General features: G+C 49.3%; 1 protein-coding gene across 1 annotated transcript in view; it reads right to left on the reverse strand.

Annotated features, from left to right (window-relative positions):
* CUL4A (cullin 4A) overlaps nt 1–16,816 on the reverse strand; it is a 101,356-nt gene that overhangs the window by 54,546 nt on the left and 29,994 nt on the right. Inside the window, exon 9 of the mRNA XM_065397435.1 lies at nt 10,882–10,949. Within this exon, the coding sequence (XP_065253507.1) occupies nt 10,882–10,949 (68 nt within the window). The remainder of the gene's footprint in view (nt 1–10,881; nt 10,950–16,816) is intronic.

Genomic DNA, 16,816 nt, shown 5'->3' on the forward strand with positions numbered 1-16,816 from the left:
TGACTGGGCAACAAAATGGCAGATGAAATTCAATGCTGATAAATGCAAAGTAATGCACATTGGAAAACATAATCCCACTATACATATAAAATGATGGAGTCTAAATTAGCTTTTTCCACTCAAGAAAGATCTTGGAGTCATTGTGGATAGTTCTCTGAAAACATCCACTCAATGTGCAGCGGCAGTCAAAAAAGCGAACACAATGTTGGAAATCATTAAGAAAGGGATAGAAAATAAGACAGAAAATATCATATTGCCTCTATATAAATCCATGATATGCCAACACCTTGAATACTGTGTGCAGACGTGATTGCCCCATTTCAAAAAAGATATATTGGAATTGGAAAAGGTTCAGAAAAAGGGAAACAAAAATGAGTAGGGATATAGAACGGCTTTTATATGAGGAGTGATTAATAAGACTGGGACTTTTCAGCTTGGAGAAGAGATGACTAAAGGGGCATATGATAGAGGTCTATAAAATCATGACTGGTGTGGAGAAAGTAAATACGGAATTGTTATGTACTCCTTCTCATAACACAAGAACTGGGGGGGGAGGGTGTCACCAAATGAAATTAATAGGCAGCAGGTTTAAAACAAACAAAAGGAAGTATTTTTTCTACACAACGCACAGTCAACCTGTGGAACTCCTTGCCAGAGGATGTTGTGAGGGCCAACACTATAATAGGGTTCAAAAAAGAACTAGATAAGTTCATGGAGGATAGGTCTATCAATGGCTATTAGCCAGGATGGGCAGGGATGGTGTCCCTCACCTCTGTTTGCCAGAAGCTAGGAATGAGCGACAGGGGATGGATCACTTGATGATTACCTGTTCTGTTCTTTTCCTCTGGGGCACCTGGCATTGGCCACTGTCGGAAGACAGGATACTGGGGGGCTAGATGGACCTTGGGTCTGACCGAGGATGGCCGTTCTTATGTACCTTGGAGGTGGAAGGTCCTGGTGCAGTTGGTACTGATGGGGTCTGCCGAGTCGGAGAATGCCACTTCTTGGCTGAGGAGGGGAGTTCTGAGCCCGCTTTTTAGTCGCCTTCTTGGCAGAGTACTTTTTTGCCAAAGTGGGTGGAGGGGAACCTCTGTCAGATGCTGCCATGGGATACCAGTGTTGGGGAGGGGGGCGCAGAGACCTCTCCATCATGAGGCGCTTCAAATGCAGGTTTCTCACCTTCCTGGCCTGGGCTTTCAAGTTGTGGCAAGATGTGTGTATCGCCAAGGGAGCGGCCACACTATGAATGCCTGTCAGAGACCAGTACAGAGAGTCTGCACGTAAGGAAGCGTTTAAAACCTGGGGAGCTGGGCATGCACCTCAGAGAAGGGCTTTCTCCCATGAGGGAGGGTAACAATGCTATTCTAAGGGATGACTAACAACTGAAATTTAATTTCCTAATATAAGAGAAAAAAATTGTTTTTTATAGAAAGAAAAAATAAACTGTGACGGGGAAGTAAGTATTAAACTAGCTAACAACTAAACAACTAGAAATCTAAGTTAGACTAAAGTACAGAGGCGCGGCTAAGTACTTTGTCTGAAACTGAGGGCAGAGAAGAGACTGAGCGGGGATTGGTCGTACGGCACTATGTAACTGCTAAGACGGCGTGAGACGGGGACAACGCATGTGCGACCCAACCAGGCACTGCTACTACAAATCTCCCATTACATGCACAGGGACACTCCTTGAAGAACATTTAGTTATTCTACACAAAGTGGAACAGCTTCAACAGGAAAGACTGGGCTAAGCCCACCACAGAATCCTCCAAAGCCCAATGGTTAGGATACTCTCCTGGGATATGGGAGACCAGGGTTCAAATCCCTATTCCAAATAAGGCAGAGTGTGGGTTTGAACCGAGGTCTCTCACATCCTAGGTGAGTGCTCTAATCAGTACATTATGGAGCCTAATGAGGGCACCCTACCACCTCAGTTTTTTTGCAAGAAAGATCAGCCCTAACTCCAGGAGAGGATACATGTCTGTGAATTCCAAGTGGAGAGAGGTGCCTAAGTCTCTCTGGATTAGGCTATCGCTCTGTTCTTGACTAGCTTAGGTGGCTCCTTGATAAGAATTCTGGCTTTTGGGAACTCCATTCTTAAGTAACTAATTCTCCCCATGCATTGTATAGGGAGCCTAGGTACCTAACTTTAGGTGCCCTGCCACTTAGGGGAACCAACAGCCTCAAGTCAGGCATTCCAAAGCTGATCCTAAGTCCCCTTTATGGATCTAGGTCTGTATTTATACAGGCTTAAGCAGTTTGTTTCTTTCAAAAATATTTTACCACAAACGATTTGAACTGAAGCATTTACATTTTCCTACCAGCTGCTGCCTACTGAGAGCTTGCTGTAAAGTAATAATACCACATAGTTTTAATATAGCACTTTTCATCGGGAGATCTCACACAACTAACAAGAGGTCAGTAAGTAAACTAAAAAAAACTGCCCCAACTCTAGAGCAGTAAAAATATATATCCTGTGAGAGTTTCTTTTGGGGTGCTGTGGTGATTTATGTTTCCTGTGTTAAGTATCAGCATAAACTCGCTGTTAAATAGTATCAACACAAATTACCACAAATTCTTTCCACGCTCAACTTTTGCCTTTACTAATGCAGCCCCTCCCATATGAGAACAGAATTCATGTCACCAATTTAGCTGATGTTACACTCAGGTTTTGTGTCATGTTCTAACATATTACACATACACTTCTATTTATGAATTTTGAAATTTAATTGGATGACTAGTAATTACTCCAAACTGGTAATGATTCCAAATACTGCTGAATTATCTCATGTTCAGATCAATTCCTGAAAACCCAAATCATCCAATTCTTACCAGCACTGTCATTTTGTGCTGTAACTTAGTCTACTTTTACAAAGGCCAGGAACTTATTCTACTTTTATAAACAAACAAGAGAAGCAATTCAAGGATGATGCTGGATAAGAAAATGCAAATAAAACTGGCTTGCTCAGTCTTTAGTTATTGCAGCAATATACACCATAAAAACACCTATAATAGATAAATTACAATGTCTTGAAAATATATGGTAGGTTTTCTATTGGTGAGCAGTGGGCGATGAAGAAAATTATACTCCGCTGCATCAGAAGGTAGCCTCCTACTAAGTCAGAGATAGCAGCAACTAAACAGTACAGGGAAGTCTCACATCCATCTATTAGTTGTTTTCAGCACATGAACAACAGATTTCATCTTGTAGTGCTCTCTTCTTCAATATTTGTCAGTTAAAAGGAAAATCAAATATGGTGACAACCTCCCCTGCTCCCTCAAGCCAATATAGTAATACTTCCCTTTTTCTTTCCATCTCATGTGCTTGGACCAATCACACAACTTCTATTATATCACACATTTGATAGGCAAGGAAAATATATGTGAAATTACTCTGTAACAGGAAGGCTGCACCCAACTTCTTGAAAGTACTGCCATAGCCTTGGAATGCCTTATTACACTCACAAGACAAAAACCCAACAGCTGGTCAGTGGCAGCTGTACTTATACAAGAAAAGTTTCTTATACATACTCAAAGCATTTTTAAGCTTTTATTTTCCTGTATCAAACTGACTATACCACATGCCTTCTTCTAAGGAACAAAACCTACAAAAGGTAGTGTCTTCTTCTATTTGCACGGCACACTTGGATGTCAAGTGGATTATAATGTGCCGCTAGATCAAATGAATGCAAAAAATTATGTAAGTCGATAGGTTTTAGATTTACTCAAATTTAATTTAAGTGCAGATACAGAATGTGAAAGCCGAACTAATTTAAATCTACAGATATCAATCTCAAAATGTAAATATAAAAACCAATTCTATTATGAAAATTGCACATATATATTAATTGTCCATATCTATATGGAGATATATTATAAACTAGGAAAGAGTTCGGAATTAAAACAAGACCGCATACTATTTCTTACTCAGATATCTGCTACATAAAAATGTCAGTGTGAAAACCTTTTAAAATAACACTGACAAATGACATCAATTCCACCGATATATATCAACAAGAGAATTAACTATCTAAACCTCTATATTTCAAAATAAGTTTAAGACAGAATAAAACAGTTAAAATAAAATGAAGCACATCAGTGAAGGCCGAAGATTGTACAAGTATATTTATATATTTAAAATAGGGACAAAGAAAGAGGAAGAAAAGAAGTAAGATGTCTAATTCAGCACATAAACATTATGATGGTTTGGCTGTTGCACAGCAAGCCACCTTGACAGAATCTCACACTGAGGGAGGTTAGAAAACAGTAGAGAATTGAGTGTGGGACGCTAAAGCCAGTTTAAGGCTTAAAAAAAATTTTTTTTTAAATAGAAGTTTGGTGCTAGAAGCCCTCTCAACAGAGAGCAAGATAGATACAGTAAGAAGTAGGTTCTGGAAGAGGATGGTAGCTGGTCAGTTACAGACAGCAAGTAACAGAGCTGGGCTACACTTTTTGATGTTTTTTGGGTTACTGAAACTATTTATGAATTCAGGTTGAATTTTGGTCCACAGAATAGAAAAATGTCAAAACAGTTTGTTTTGCCCATTTTGAAATTAAACATTTTGACTTTTCATTCAAAAATAGCATTTCATTTGGAAATTTTGCTACACCTCTACCTCGATATAATGCTGTCCTCGGGAGCCAAAAAAATCTTACCGCGTTATAGGTGAAACCGCGTTATATCGAACTGGCTTTGATCCACCGGAGTGTGCAGCCCCACCCCCCCAGAGCACTGCTTTACCGCATTATATCCGAATTTGTGTTATATCGGGTTGTGTTATATCACGGTAGAGGTGTATTTAAAAAAAAAGAACAAAAATATGGTGAAAAACACCTGAAATAAAACACCGGGAAAAAAGTGTTTTGGATTGAACAAATAATTTTGTTTGACCCAAATCAAATATTTTTCTTTTTTTGTTTCAGCAAGGAAAAAAAAAAAGAAAAAAATTAGTTTTGCTTCAAACTAAACTGAATTTTTTCCCCCTGAATATTTTGGTTCATCCTCGAACCAAAAAAATCAATTATTCACTCACCTCTAGTCAGCAATACTCATAGGTCCTGAGGGTAAGTTACTGAAATGTGAGACAGTTAGCGAAAGAGGTAGACTAGTAAAGTAGACCAAATCAGATAATTTTCCATCTGATCAGGCAGAGAACTAAAAGAAGCCAATGTCAGAAGTTTTGAGAAAAATATCCCAAGTATTTTATGGAAAATAAAGGAAGAATAAGTGGGGGGGGAGGGGACATTTCCTGCAACATGAAGAAAACAAAGAAGGGTGAGGCTAAGTTGCCAGAAGACCCAAAACCTAAAGATCACCCAGAACTAAGAACAGAGAAGATATAAAATATCGAAACATATACAAGATCAGGAAACATCAATCAAGCTTAAAAATCCAGTGAAAGAAGAAGATTGACATGACTGTTCCTGTTAATTTTTAAAAAACCAAGAGGATATCAGAGGCACTGATCACTCAACAAGTACTTCTGAAGAAGACTAAGGCCTGGTCTACACTAGGAGTTTATGTCGAATTTAGCACCGTTACATCGAATTAACTCTGCACCTGTCCACACAACGAAGCTATTTAGTTCGACATAGAGGTCTCTTAAATTCGACTTCTGTACTCCTCCCCAACGAGGGGAGTAGCGCTAAATTTGACATGGACATGTCGAATTAGGCTAGGTGTGGATGGAAATCGACGGTAATAGCTCCGGGAGCAATCACACAGTGCACCACTCTGTTGATGCTCTGGACAGCAGTCCGAGCTCGGATGCTCTGACCAACCACACAGGAAAAGCCCCGGGAAAATTTGAATTCCTTTTCCTGTCTGGGCAGTTTGAATCTCATTTCCTGTTTGGACATCGTGGCGAGCTCAGCAGCACTGGCAACGATGCAGAGCTCTCCAGCAGAGATGGCCATGCAATCTCAGAATAGAAAGAGGGCCCCAGCATGGACTGATCGGGAAGTCTTGGATCTGATCGCTGTGTGGGGCGATGAGTCCGTGCTTTCCGAGCTGCGATCGAAAAGACGGAATGCAAAGATCTACGAGAAGATCTCAAAAGCCATGGCAGAGAGAGGATACAGCCGGTATGCAACGCAGTGCCGCGTGAAAATCAAGGAGCTGAGACAAGGCTACCAGAAGACCAAAGAGGCAAACGGACACTCCGGATCCCAGCCCCAGACATCCCGTTTCTACGAGGCACTGCATTCCATCCTAGGTGCGGCCGCCACCACTACCCCACCACTGACCGTGGACTCTGAGGATGGCATATTGTCCACGGCCGGTTCCTCGGAGATGTTAGCGGACGGGGAAGATGAGGAAGGAGATGAGGAGGACGAGGCAGTCGACAGCGCTTACAACGCTGATTTCCCCGACAGCCAGGATCTCTTCATCACCCTTACAGAGATCCCCTACCAACCGTCCCCAGGCGTTAACCCGGACACAGAATCAGGGGAAGGATCAGTCAGTAAGTGTTTTAAACATGTAAACATTTATTTTTAACAGAACAGGAATATTAACAATATTAACAATGGGTTTTTCATGATTAGTTTGCCCTAGGCGCTTAACGTTTCAGTCCTTGGCAGTGCAACTACTGAAAAAAAATCTAACAATGTCCGGTTTAGCATGATTGGTTTGCCCTAGGCGCTCTACTGTTTAGTCCCTGCCAGTGCAGCTACAGTAAAATCCGGTCTATATGTCCGGGGATAGAGCAGAAATCCTCCTGGGACATCTCCACAAAGCTCTCCTGGAGGTAATTGGAAAGCCTTTGCATCAGGTTCCTGGGGAGAGCGGCCTTATTGGGTCCTCCGTGGTAGGAAACGTTTCCGCGCCAGGAGACAATCAAGTACTCGGGTATCATTGCCTTGCAGAGCATGGCGGCATACGGCCCTGGTCTTTGCAGGCTTTCCCAAAGCATCCTTTCTTTCTCCGTCTCTGAAATCCTCATCAGAGTGATGTCGCTCATGGTGACCTGCTTTGAATTAGGTAGGGGAATGTTAGTATTGGGACTGCTTGCCTGTTCCTTTACAGAACTGTAACCGGCGGTTTACAGCCACGCGGTGGAGGCGGGAGAGGAGTAGCATACAGGGATCTTTCCCTGGGACAGCCGCGAGGGGGTGGGACAGGGGCAGAGTTCATGCTTGCCGGATTGCTGGCAGCAGGGACTGGCATTGCTTTGAACGTGAAAGGAGGCCAGTGCTATTATTAAAGTTTTAAGCAGCCACAAGTCTACAGCTTACCATGTCAGCCTGTTACCCAAATTCCGCTGTCCTGCCACGCTTGTCTGATCTGCACTGCAAGACCCCAGGCACTGAATGCGAAGGCCAAAAATTCGACCTTGTCCTGAGTGCGCATGTGATAGGTGCTGTGCATGGTCTTGTTCACAGAGAAAGACTATGTTCTTTGTTCAGAAAAAAAATGTATCTTTCTGAGGAATTCACTCCCTTTTTCCCATCCCACAGCTGCGACTGTCTCCCGACCTACCCTGGCATCACACTCCCAGAGGCTAGCGCAGATTAGGTGTAGGAAGAAGAGGACACGGGAGGACATGTTCTCGGAACTTATGGGCTGCTTCCGAGCCCAGGCAGCCCAGCAGACCCAGTGGAGGGAGATCTTGTCCCAAATCCACCGATCACACATGGAACGGGAGGAGAGGTGGCGGCAGGAAGACCAGCAGGCGACTCAAATGCTGCTTGGACTAATGAGGGAGCAAACGGACACGCTCCGGCGCCTTGTGGATGTTCTGCAGGACCGGAGGCAGGAGGACAGAGCCCCGCTGCAGTCTATCTGTAACCGCCCTCCCCCGCCACAAAGTCCCATACCCCCCTCACCCAAAGTCCCAATAAGGAGGGGCGGCAGAGTCCGTGAAAACTCTCACTCCACCCCTGCAGACCGCTCAAGTACCAGAAGGCTGTCATTCCCCAAAATTTGATAAGTCCTTTCCTTCCCGCCTCACCCAAGCCCCCATCCCAGTTTCATCCCCCAGTTTCATGTGTAGTTGCTAATAAAAAATACGTTTCTGTTAATTACTGTTTCCATCATGTTCTTTTAGAGGAGAGTCTGTTTGAAGGGGGGGGGAAGGGGATTGGTAATTGGACAGGACAGTCACCTTTACCAGGGTACAGACGCGGGGGCAGGTTCAGCAGCAGGGCACACACACATTGCAGTCACTAGTTACCCTGGTCAGTCTGGGAGGTGGTTTTCATGTTCTGTGTGTGGGGGGGCCTATGTGACTTTGTGGCGGGGGAGGGCAGTTAGAGATCATATGCAGCGGTCCTTATCCTGGATCACAGAGCCACGCAACAGGGGATCTGTAACCGTCCTCCCCCTGCCACAAAGTCACATAGCCCCCACACACAGAGTCCCGAACAGGAGGGGTAGCAGGCTCCGTTGAAACAACCAGTCCACCAGTGCGGAGCCTGTCATTCCTCGAGTTTAGAAGCGTCCTTTGCATCACTACACTACACCCGCTCCCCACCACAGTCTGCGTCCCAGGTTCAACACTTTCCCGCGAAAACAGTAATAAAGAAAACGGTGTTCATTAACAAATTTCAAGTGATTTTATTTTTAAACGTGTGTTGGAAGGGGGGGAACGGGGGGAACGGGGTATGTAACTGGAGAGGATAGTGAACATTCACTGGGTAAAGAAACGGGGCCAGGTTCAGCTTCTCTGTAAACAAACTTAATAGTCACAGGTTACCCTGCTCACTCAGGAACCTAGCTTTCAAAGCCTCCCGGATGCACAGCGCGTCCCGCTGGGCTCTTCTAATCGCTCGGCTGTCTGGCTGGGCGTAATCAGAAGCCAGGCTATTTGCCTCAACCTCCCACCCCGCCATAAAGGTCTCCCCCTTGCTCTCACACAGATTGTGGAGCACACAGCAAGCTGCAATAACAATGGGGATATTGGTTTCGCTGAGATCAGAGCGAGTCAGTAAGCTTCTCCATCTCCCCTTGAGACGTCCAAAAGCACACTCCACCACCATTCTGCACTTGCTCAGCCAGTAGTTGAAGAGTTCTTTTTCACTGTCCAGGGCGCCTGTATAGGGCTTCATGAGCCAGGGCATTAGCGGGTAGGCTGGGTCCCCGAGGATCACTATAGGCATCTCCACATCCCCAAGAGTTATTTTGTGGTCCGGGAAGTAAATACCTTCCTGCAGCTGTCTAAACAGACCAGAGTTCCTGAAAACACGAGCGTCATGAACCTTGCCCGGCCATCCGACGTTGATGTTTGTAAAACGTCCCCTATGGTCCACCAGTGCTTGCAGTACCATTGAAAAGTAGCCCTTTCGGTTAATGTACTGGCTGGCCTGGTGGTCCGGTCCCAGGATAGGGATGTGAGTTCCATCTATAGCCCCACCGCAGTTTGGGAATCCCATCGCGGCAAAGCCATCTATGATGACCTGCACGTTTCCCAGGGTCCCTACCTTTGAGAGCAGTAGCTCAACGATTGCCTTGGCTACTTGCATCACAACAACCCCCACGGTAGATTTGCCCACGCCAAAGTGGTTCGCGACTGACCGGTAGCTGTCTGGCGTTGCAAGCTTCCAGAGGGCTAGGCCACTCGCTTCTGGACAGTCAGGGCTGCTCGCATCCGGGTGTCCTTGCGCTTCAGGGCAGGGGACAGCAACTCACAAAGTTCCAGGAAAGTCCCCTTCCGCATGCGAAAGTTTCGCAGCCACTGTGATTCATCCCAGACCTGCAGCACTATGCGGTCCCACCAGTCCGTGCTTGTTTCCTGGGCCCAGAATCGCCGTTCCACAACATCAACATGACCCATTGCCACCATGATGTCCTCGGCGCGGGGTCCCGTGCTTTGTGACAGGTCTGTGCCACTCTCAGACTTCAGGTCCTCACCGCGCTGCCGTAGCCTCCTCGCCCAATTTCTCAGCATCTGCCTCTGGGAAAGGTGGATCATAAGGTGCGAGGTGTTGACAACGGCCATAACTGCAGCGATGGTCGCAGCGGGCTCCATGCTCGCAGTGCTGTGGCGTCCGCGCTGTCACTGACCAGAAAAGTGCGCGAACTGATTTCCCGCCGGCGCTTTCAGGGAGGGAGGGCGGGAGTGACGGTTGGATGACGACAGTTACCCAAAACCACCCTCGACACATTTTTTTCCCCCAGAAGGCATTGGGAGCTCGACCCAGAATTCCAATGGGCAGCGGGGACTGCGGGAACTGTGGGATAGCTGCCCACAGTGCACCGCTTCCAATGTCGACGCTTGCCCCGTTAGTGTGGACTCACAAAGTCGAATTACTGTCCTTAGTGTGGATACACACGTTCGACTTTGTAATATCGATTCCACATATTCGATTTAAGTAAAATCGAACTACTCTCATAGTGTAGACATACCCTAAGACAAATCTGAGATTTCCAGAGACACACCAAAGGATGCAAAGAGAGAATATATATATTGTACTGGCTTAACAGGTAACCTCACTGGGACTTCGCTGTATTTGACCGTACAAAGATTCTTTAATTATATAGTGACAAGTAAACTAGAAGTTAATTCTACCTGTGCTGTGTAATTTATACAGAATTACTGCAGTAATTTAAGTGCTTGTTTTGGAAGTTTATATAATCCTGTGCCATTAGCACTTTTTATTTTGGAGATGACTAGTGGCACTCTAAGTAGGGGTGAAGGGTTTAACCATCTTTAAACAGTTTTACAAAACTATAACCAGAATCATCTTATATTCTCACACACACACACAAAATCTTCTTGCCCTGGTGGCTGGAATAACTTTATTCGGAGCTGGCTTTCAGTATGCGTGGAAGTCGCTGCTATGGCCCACATTCTTTACTAAAGTAATAGTTGTACAATCTACCATAATTGCAGAGTATGAGAATCTGTTCTTCAGTGTAGGTTACAAGAACTAAGAAAGATATACCTTTTTGCAAAATAGCTGTTAAGTGCTCTCCTAGTAGTTGCTTTTCCACACAAGCAATTAGTAGTTTCCTGTGTAAGGCAAGAAAAAGCACATAAGAAATACTGCACAGTTTAAGGCGATTACTCTCTTATCAGGATGCATGTGTGAATAACTCCCATTATTACATGACAAAACATTGAAAATTTACAGTTTATTTTAATTTTGCAGTCTGTATTTTACATAAACAAAAAAATTCTAATAGGAATAAACTCAAGATAAAATACTGCAAAAATATATGCAATTAAGAAATGGAGATTCTAATTAAAATGTTACTTTAAAAAACAAGCTCTTGCTATTATTCATAACACCTTAAAATTAGATATTAAAAATTAGAACAGTTTTAAAGATTCTTATTTACTTTTTCTTTTTATAGAAAAAGAGATGGTTCTAAGCTGGAACCTCAAAACCAAACAACCCAGGTTAGTGTGGTTCAAAATTCAAACCCAAATTCTGAACTAAGGTTTCATGGCTAAAGAAGCACACTTATGAGCTGAATTAGAACCCCATATCAGACCACCAAACTCTGGGAGAAAATATTAAACTTGGTTCTGAATTTTGCAATGTAGGCTTATCTCTACTTTCCACCTATAATGCAGATTACTTACTTACTGTATTTGACTAAGACTGGTCAGTTTCCTTTTCTGGCTTTTATGTATTACTAAAGTGGTGAAATGCTTAGGCTGAAAATATTGCAGAGCAATATTCTGCATTTTTTCAGCAACAACAAAAAACCCAAAGCAAAACAAAACACCCAAATCCTGGCTTTACACTAATATATTGTAAGCCAACAAATCACAGAAAAGACGGTTACTTACCTTCTGTAACTGTTGTTCTTCGAGATGTGTTGTTCACTTCCATTCCACATTAGGTGTACGCGCGCCGCGTGCATGAACGTCGGAAACTTTTTCCCTCAGCGGCTCCCGTCGGGCCCGCAGGGTCTCCCTTCCCGCCAGAGCGGCGCCCCGCCCCAGCGTATATATACCCCTGCTGGCCCGACCCTCCCTCAGTTCCTTCTTGCCGGTGACTCCGACAGAGGGGAAGGAGGGTGGGAAGTGTAATGGACGTGAACAACACATCTCGAAGAACAACAGTTACAGAAGGTAAGTAACCGTCTTTTCTTCTTCGAGTGCTTGTTCACGTCCATTCCACATTAGGTGACTCACAAGCTTACCATTGGAGGAGGGTAGGAGTCAAGGAATAACAGATTGCAGCACCGCCCTGCCGACCATCGCGTCATCTCTGGTCTGATGGTGGATCGCGTAGTGGGCTGTGAAGGTATGAACCGACGACCAGGTGGCTGCCTTGCAGATCTCCTGAAGCGGGACCTGCGCCAAGAAGGCCGTCGAGGACGCTTGGGCCCTAGTAGAGTGAGCCCGGATCGGAGGTGCAGGCACGTTGGCGAGCTCGTAGCACGTGCGTATGCAAAGCACGATCCACGCCGACAGGCGTTGCGTTGAAATAGGCTGGCCCTTCATCCGTTCCGCAATGGCCACGAATAGCTGAGTCGATTTGCGGAAAGGCCTGGTACGGTCCAGATAGAAAGCCAACGCCCGCCGCACATCGAGGGTATGCAGGCTACGATGGCGAGGGTCCGTATGGGGCTTGGGGAAGAACACCGGCAAACAGATGTCCTGCCCCATGTGAAAACTCGTGACCACCTTAGGGAGGAACTTAGGGTGGGGCCTAAGTTGCACCTTATCCTTATAAAAAACAGTATAAGGAGGTTCTGAGGTGAGGGCCCTCAGCTCCGACACCCTCCTAGCCGAGGTGACAGCCACGAGGAACGCGACCTTCCATGAAAGGTGCATGAGGGAGCAAGAGGCCAGGGGTTCAAAGGGGGGCCCCATGAGCTTAGTGAGGACCAGATTGAGGTCCCACGGGGGTATAGGTGGGCGAGTGTAGGGGAACATCCTATCCAGCCCCTTGATGAATCGGACCACAGTGGGGTTGGAAAACACGGACAGCCCCAATTCCCCCGGGTGAAACGCCGATATGGCGGCTAGATGCACCTTAATAGAAGCGGGGGCAAGGCCCTGGCGCCTAAGGCTCAGCAAGTAATCCAGGATCATCGGTATCGAGGCCCGCAAGGGCTGGACGCGCTGAGACTCACACCAGAGGGAGAAGCGCTTCCACTTGGCCAGGTAGGTTGCCCTTGTGGAGGGTTTCCTACTACTCAGGAGGATTTGCTGGACCTCCTGAGAGCATCTGTGCTCCACCTCATTTAGCCAGAGAGCAGCCATGCCGTGAGATGCAGCGATGGCAGGTTCGGGTGGAGTAGGCGACCTCGGTCTTGTGTTATGAGGTCGTGATGGAGGGGGAGGGTTATCGGAGAGGCCACGGACAGCTCTAAGAGTTGTAAACCAGTGTTGACGTGGCCACGCCGGGGCGATGAGAATGACCTTCGCCCTGTCCCTGCGGGTCTTTAGAAGGACCCTGTGGATGAGTGGGAACGGGGGGAAGGCATACCGCAGGCTCCCGCCCCACGGGATTGCAAAGGCGTCCGCCAGAGAGCCCGGACTGCGGTTCTGGAAGGAGCAAAACTGTGGGCACTGGCTGTTGTCCATGGTGGCAAACAGATCCACCTGGGGAAACCCACACCTCAGGAAGATTGAACGGAGGATGTCCCGCCTCAGCCTCCACTCGTGTGTGAGATAGGACCGGCTGAGACGGTCCGCCAATCCGTTCTGGACCCCGGGGAGATACGCAGCCTGGAGGTGTACTGAATGGGCTATGCAGAAGTCCCAGAGGAGGAGCGCCTCGCGACAGAGGGGAGAGGACCGGGACCCGCCCTGCTTGTTTATGTAGAACATAGCGGTAGTGTTGTCCGTCAGAACTGACACGCCGTGCCCTCTTATGGTGGCGTGAAAGGTCTGGCAGGCGAGGCGAACCGCCCTCAGCTCCTTCAGGTTGATGTGAAGCGACTGTTCCTCCCTGGACCACAAGCCCTGAGTGCGTAGGTCCCCTAGGTGCGCCCCCCAACCCAGGTCCGACGCGTCTGTCACCAACGTCAGAACTGGTTGTGGGGCTGCGAACGGGACCCCCGCACAGACCTGCTGTTGGTCGAGCCACCAACAGAGGGCGTTCGATACCCGAGCCGGGATCATGACAACCATGTCTAATGGGTCGCTGTTGGGGCGATATGCTTGGGCCAACCACAGCTGCAGAGGCCGGAGCCGGAGGCGGGCGTGTCCAACCACGTGGGTGCATGCTGCCATGTGCCCCAAGAGCTGTAAGCAACGTCTGGCCGTGGTCGTGGGGAATCTCTGGATGGAGGTCACGGCCTCCTGGATTGCCCGGAAACGCGATACGGGAAGGCTCGCCCGCGCCGCCACCGAGTCCAGGACTGCCCCTATGAACTCCAGTCTCTGTGTGGGGACTAGTGAGGACGTGGGCACATTGACCAACAGGCCGAGATCGCGGAACACTTGTAGCGCCAAAGTCACGTGGGCGTGAACCTCTGCCTCTTACCGGCCCGCTAGGAGCCAGTCGTCTAGGTATGGGTAGACGCGCATCCGTCGCTTCCGAAGGAAGGTCGCCACCACGGACATGCATTTCGTGAAAACACGCGGGGCCGTTGCGAGGCCGAAGGGCAAGACCGCAAACTGAAAATGGTGTTGCTGGATAGTGAAGCGCAGGAATCGCCGGTGAGCCGGGCGGATAGCGATGTGAAAGTAAGCGTCTTTCATATCGAGGGCCGCGTACCAATCCCCCGGATCCAGGGAAGGAATGATGGTACCGAGGGAGACCATACGGAAACGTGGCTTTTGCAAGTACTTGTTCAGCTTGCGAAGGTCCAGGATAGGACGGAGGCCCCCTTTTGCCTTGGGGATGAGGAAGTATCTGGAATAGAACCCTTTTCCTCTGAGGTCTGGAGGAACCTCTTCCACCGCCCCTACAGCGAGGAGGGTCCGTGCCTCCTGCATAAGGAGTTGCTCGTGAGAGGGGTCCCTGAAGAGGGACGGGGGGGTGGGGGTGGGAGGGGGGGGGCGAGGAAAACTGGAGGGCATATCCTGACTCTACCGTGCGGCGGACCCAATGGTCTGATGTTATATGGGACCAGGCACGGAAAAAACGGGATAGGCGGTCCCTGAAACACAGGGGAGGATCCGGGGAAGAGATCGGTACGCTGTCCTCGATCGCATCTTCAAAATCCTTGTTTATTGCCCGGCTGCGGCTTGTTGCTGTTGTTGCCCTGGCCTTGACCCTGGTTAGGCGTATTGTTGCGCCTACGCCTATTGTCTCTGCCCCGCCTACGGTAAGGCTCGTGTCGAGGGCGAGGCTGGTACTGCCTCTGTGGAGGCTGTGGCTTAAAGGGTTTCCTCTGCGTCACGGGGGTATGCATCCCCAAGGACTTGAGGGTAGCCCGCGAATCTTTGAGGCCATGGAGCCTGGCATCAGTCTGCTCCGAAAACAACCCCGTCCCTTCGAACGGAAGGTCTTGGAGGGTGTTTTGCACCTCTGGAGGAAGACCAGACGCTTGCAACCACGCTGAGCGTCTCATTACCATGCCGGACGCGATAGTCCTGGCGGCCGCATCGGCCGAGTCGAGCGAGGCCTGTAATGAAGTCTTGGCCACCGCCTTTCCCTCGTCCACAATGGCCGCAAACTCGGGCTGCGACCCCTGAGGTAAGGCCTCCTTGAATTTAGACACCGACGCCCAGGAGTTAAAGTTATGCCTGTTGAGGATCGCCTGCTGGTTCGCGATCCGCAGCTGGAGGCCTCCCGACGAGTAGACCTTCCTGCCGAAGAGGTCTAATCGTTTCGCCTCCTTGGCCTTGGGGGCCGGGGCCTGCTGGCCATGCCGCTCCTTCTCGTTGACCGCCGAAACCACCAGCGAACATGGGGCCGGATGGGAGAAGAGGAAGTCAAACCCCCTGGATGGGGCAAAGTACTTCCTCTCGACGCCCCGTGCGGTCGGCGCAGAGGAGGCTGGCGTCTGCCACACAGTCTTATAGTTCGACTGTACGGTCTTTATCAACGGAAGAGCAATCCTGGAGGGACCCTCCGGGCTGAGAATGTCCACCATGGGGTCCTCCTGCTCGACCGTCTCCTCCGCCTGCAACCCCAAGTTGAGGGCCACCCAGCGGAGCAGGTCCTGGTGTGCCCGGTGGTCAATTGGGGGAGGGCCGGACACTGTTGTGCCCGCCACGGCTTCATCTGGTGAGGAGGAGGAGGTCATGGCTTTTTGAGCGTCCTCATCCTCCTGCAAGTCCTCCTCCGCGGGCTGACCCTCCGGGGTGCGGCCCCTGCCTTGGGTCACGGACGGTGCCTGGCTCGGTGCCGAGTCCGCCCTCTCGGCCTCAGGTGGTCTGGAGACCGTAGCCTCCGAACGGGAGGTGGGGCGGCACCGCGGGGAGCGGGACCGGTCCCCCGAAGGGCCCGACCTTGAAGTTCTGGATGGCGGGCCTTGCTGGTGATAGGCCCACGGGGTCCAGAACGGCCACTGTCCCGGATGGCTCCAGTGCGGTTGCCAAGAGGCCTCGTGCCGTGTAGCGGCATGCCCTCTGCGACCGTATCTCGACAGCCCCGAGCTCTCTTCCGACGCAAGCGACGGTGACCTGGAGGGCCACGGCGGTGCCGTGGAGCGGTGCCGGTCCGGTGTCGGGGAGCGGTGCCGTCGGGACCGGGACCTTAAGTAGCGCCGTACCGATCTGGATCTGGAACGGTACCGTTGACCGCGGGACCGGGAACGGCTGCGGGAGGACGGTCTTGGGGTCCTCACCGTCGAAGCGCCCCGGTGCCTGCTCGGGCCGGGTTGCTGGGACGGTGCCTCGCTCGCGCCGGGGCCCGTCTGCGCGGAGGCCCGTTGCGCGGCGGGAAGCCGGGAGTCCACCGAGGCGGAGCTCGACCGGGACCGGCGCCGGGGGCGGTGCCGAGATGGCGACCGCGATGGGCG

Source organism: Emys orbicularis, chromosome 1, assembly GCF_028017835.1.
Source record: "Emys orbicularis isolate rEmyOrb1 chromosome 1, rEmyOrb1.hap1, whole genome shotgun sequence".
Lineage (NCBI taxonomy): Eukaryota > Metazoa > Chordata > Testudines > Emydidae > Emys > Emys orbicularis.